Raw genomic sequence first — 4,006 nt, forward strand, 5'->3', positions numbered from 1 at the left:
ATCTGAATGCTACGTTAATGGCGATACCTTTCCGTTTGGATCCACCGGAGGTCACTCTCATTGCCTTCGGCCGACAAGTTAGGACGCGTCGTTTTTGCCCGCCCAGTTGCAGGAATTGCAAAAACACGTGCAAGTCTCATCTGTAATGGGAGTATGAGTGGTGGACTAAAAACAAGAACTTTCCTATTCATCTCCACGCGTTAACTGAACCAGGTTTTTCGCCATTGTCGACTAGCTGTCCTTTTCTTCAGCACTATAAGCCAACGGCTATGCCACGTTCGATTCTACCGTCATAGGTAGGAAATGCCCAATTCATGCACGTGGTGAATTAATAGCAGCCGCCGCCGCCTTTCAAGACCTTTGCTCCCCTGTTCTTGCCCTGCTCCACCTAACAGCCACTAAAAAAGTCATCTTGATGACTAACGAAAATACATTGAACTTGCCTTTTCTGCTGCAATTCATCTGGTCTGGTGTTTGCCATTGGGAATAGTAATAGTCATTCTTTGTCCACGCCATTCTTATTAAATATAATAATAGTCTCTGGAATCTGTGTATAACGGTAAGAAAGATGGGTAATGGAGATCTAGAAGGAAAGGTGGATTTGCCTCCTGGTTTCAGGTTTTTCCCCACTGATGAAGAGCTGGTTGTTCATTATCTGTCCAATAAAGTTGTCTCTCGTCCCCTGCCTGCTGTTGTTATAGGAGAGGTGGACCTCTATAAGTATGATCCATGGCAGCTTCCAGGTCTGTGTTCTTTGACAGAGCTGAAACTCTGCAACTTCCATGGGGTCTTGGTTTTTTTTGGAGTACTGGTTTTGTCCCTTGTCTTGGCTTTTTACAGAGTCAGGATGAAGCAAGATTTGGTTTTTTGAGAAGATGTGTTTTTAATGCAAGTTTTGGTCTTTTGAGAAGATGTGTTCTTGAAGTGAGATTTGTCTTTTAAAAAACATAAAATATATGTTTGTATGTTTGAAAGCTTCTAGATTTAATTATGTTTTTCTTTTGATTAAACGTTGATTCATCTTTAACAGATGAACGTACGTTTAGGGTACTTCATGACAACTTTCTTTTCATAAATCATGGATCATGATCAAAAAAGTTGATTCAATTCATTATTCTGATGATGGATGATGGATGGAGTATGATCCAAAACGTTGATTCAAAATAACAACTCAGAATCTAAGAACAACTCACTATCTTAATGATGAATCATGGAGTATGATCCGAAAGGTTGATTCAAAAGAAAAACACAATTAAATTCAGAAGCTAACGACTATATTTACATGGACTGGGTATATTTACATGGACTGAGTATATTTATATGGACTGTGAAAACTTAATGTCTATGAAGTATATGTTTTTGAAACAAGATTTGATTTTTTGAGAAAAAATATTTTTGAAGCAAGGTTTGGTCTTTTGAGAAGGAATGTTTTGAATTTGATGTGTTTTTTGTTTTTTGGTTTGTGGAATAACAGAGAAGGCTCTGTTTGGAGAAAAGGAATGGTATTTCTTTACTCCAAGAGATAGGAAGTATCCAAATGGGTCCCGTCCAAACAGGGCAGCAGGATCTGGGTACTGGAAGGCCACTGGTGCAGACAAGCCCATTACTAGTTGTGGAGGTAAGAAGAGAGTTGGTGTTAAGAAGGCTCTGGTTTTCTACAAGGGAAAAGCACCCAAAGGGTGCAAGACAAATTGGATCATGCATGAGTATAGAATGACAGAGATCAACTTGACTGTAAGGAAGAAGGGCACTTTAAGAGTATGTTTATCTTTCTTTTCCCTGATTTTTAAAGTTGTTGGAGTGATGTCTTTCTTTTTTCTGATTTCTTAAGGTGGTGGGAGTGTTTATCTTGTAATTTTTGAAAAAAATTCTTTTATTTTGATGATGAATCATTATGTATGATTCAAAACGTTATGATCTAATCTAATACTGATTGATCTTTTGTGTTGGGTATGTTGTTGCAGTTGGATGATTGGGTTCTGTGCCGCATATACAATAAGAAAAGCAGCGCTGAAAAGCTAGCAGAGAAGAAGATGATGGCAGAAACACCAGCTAAGGAAGAAATGGAGGATGAGAAAGGGGAGGGGAATACATTCCATTTAAGCCCATCTGTAACAGCAGTTGCTTCTTCTTCCACTGACTGTGCTCTTTCATCACCTGCCATGAATTTCAGCTCAGAGTATCAGATTCCATTTTATGAGCCCACCTCAATGACAGTCACAACCACCAGACCATCACCTCCACCTCCATTACAGCTCAATTCCAACACCATGCAGGCTAACAACTTAAACTATGCTCCAACTCCATTCAACAGGCCTCTTAATGATGTGCAAAGCAGCCTTAAACTGGGAACCTTCGTGCCAAAGCAGCCATCCTCTCATTCCTTGTTCAATCTCAGTTTCAATCTGGAAGGCCTTCAGAATACCAATTACGTCCAGTTTGAACAGCAGACAGAAGGCTCCTTAAAGAACCCATATCAGGAGTACATTGACAGCCTCTATAATTTGCAGAGGTGTTACCAAGGTTCTGATACGATACTGCACTGATATTCATTCCTTCGCATGCAATCATCTCTGTACAGCCATATATCATTGTAAACTATGCCTTACCCATTCTTTCTTTTCAGGACATTTTTTCAATATTAAATACCATTTGCAAGCTTAAATGTACAAGACTTCTCCATCTTTTTATCCCTCTTACCTGTCCCAAAAAAATGGCAGAAATAAGTGGGAACACTTCATTAACTACTCATATTTGAACTTGTGAGTTTGCAATGAATGATGATAAATAAGGTAGAAGTTTTTTTCGAAAGTTTTTGTGAGTGAGTAATCTGCCTGAAGTTGGTTGAGTTGCACCTCATTCATGTCTATTTTTAAGGTAGAAGTTTTTGTTACAAAGATTTTGTGAGTGAGTAATCTGCCTGAAGTTGGTTGAGTTGCACCTCATTCATCTATTTTTAATCTGTTTCTATGACAGTTTGATAGTGGAAATAGTTCAAGTTGAAATGTCCTGAGTTGAGTGCCATAGGGAAAATATAACTGATTTAGTTAAAGAGAAAAAAGATAAAATTAAGGAATCAAAATATATTATAAATTCTTTCAGTCTTTGTTTGGGTGATGTCAATATTGTATTGATTGTATGATTGTTTCGATGATGGATTACAGAATGTGATTGAAAATTCTGCGATCTATCATATTGTATTGATTGTATGATTGTTTCAATGATGGATTACAGAATGTGATTAAAATTTCCGTGATCTATCATTTTGATGATAGATTAGAGAGTAACTAAAATTTTTGCGATCTATCATTCTTGATGATAGATTATAGACTGATAAAAAAATTTGTGATCTATCATTCTTATGATGGATTATAGAGTGATTAAAAATTCCGTGATCTATCATCTTCAGGATGAATTATAGAAAAATGATTCAAAATATTTAAGTAGATGTTTAACTTGACTGATTATTAGAGTGATAAAAAATTCTGTGACCGATCATTCTTAATGATGCATTAGAGAGTGATTAAAAATTTCGTGATCTATCATTTTCATGATGGATTACAGAATGTGATTTAAAATATTTAAGTAAACATTTTAAGTTGATGGATTATAGAATATGATTCAAAATATTTAAGGAAATGTTTAAAGTTGACTTATTATACAGTGATTGATAATTTTGTGATCTATCATTAGTATAATGGATTATAGAGCTTGATTAAAAAATTTGTGATCTATCAGCTTCGTGATGGGATTATGCAGGGAATGATTCAAAATATTTATTTAAATGTTTTAAGTTGATGGATTATAGAATGATTAAAATTTTTGTGATATATCATTATTGATGATGGAATATAATGTATGATTAAAATATTTAAGGATATGTTTAAGTTGATAGAAAAAAAATTGATTTATTGTTTTCATTTTTATGATACATCAGAAAACAAAGTAATTAATGTTAATACAAATAACTAGATCAAAAAAATGATGTCATTTGACTTTAATATAA

At 35.1% G+C, this 4,006-nt stretch overlaps 1 protein-coding gene across 1 annotated transcript; it reads left to right on the forward strand.

The window, feature by feature from the left end:
• Positions 1–382: 382 nt before the first annotated feature.
• Positions 383–2,761, forward strand: LOC131075967 (NAC domain-containing protein 2). Its single transcript, XM_058012969.2, has 3 exons — positions 383–743; positions 1,475–1,758; positions 1,965–2,761. The coding sequence occupies exons 1-3, from the start codon at positions 569–571 to the stop codon at positions 2,544–2,546; spliced, it is 1,041 nt and encodes a 346-aa protein (XP_057868952.1). The 5' UTR covers positions 383–568; the 3' UTR covers positions 2,547–2,761.
• Positions 2,762–4,006: the final 1,245 nt, after the last annotated feature.

Source organism: Cryptomeria japonica, chromosome 9 (genome assembly GCF_030272615.1).
Source record: "Cryptomeria japonica chromosome 9, Sugi_1.0, whole genome shotgun sequence".
Classification (NCBI taxonomy): Eukaryota; Viridiplantae; Streptophyta; class Pinopsida; order Cupressales; family Cupressaceae; genus Cryptomeria; species Cryptomeria japonica.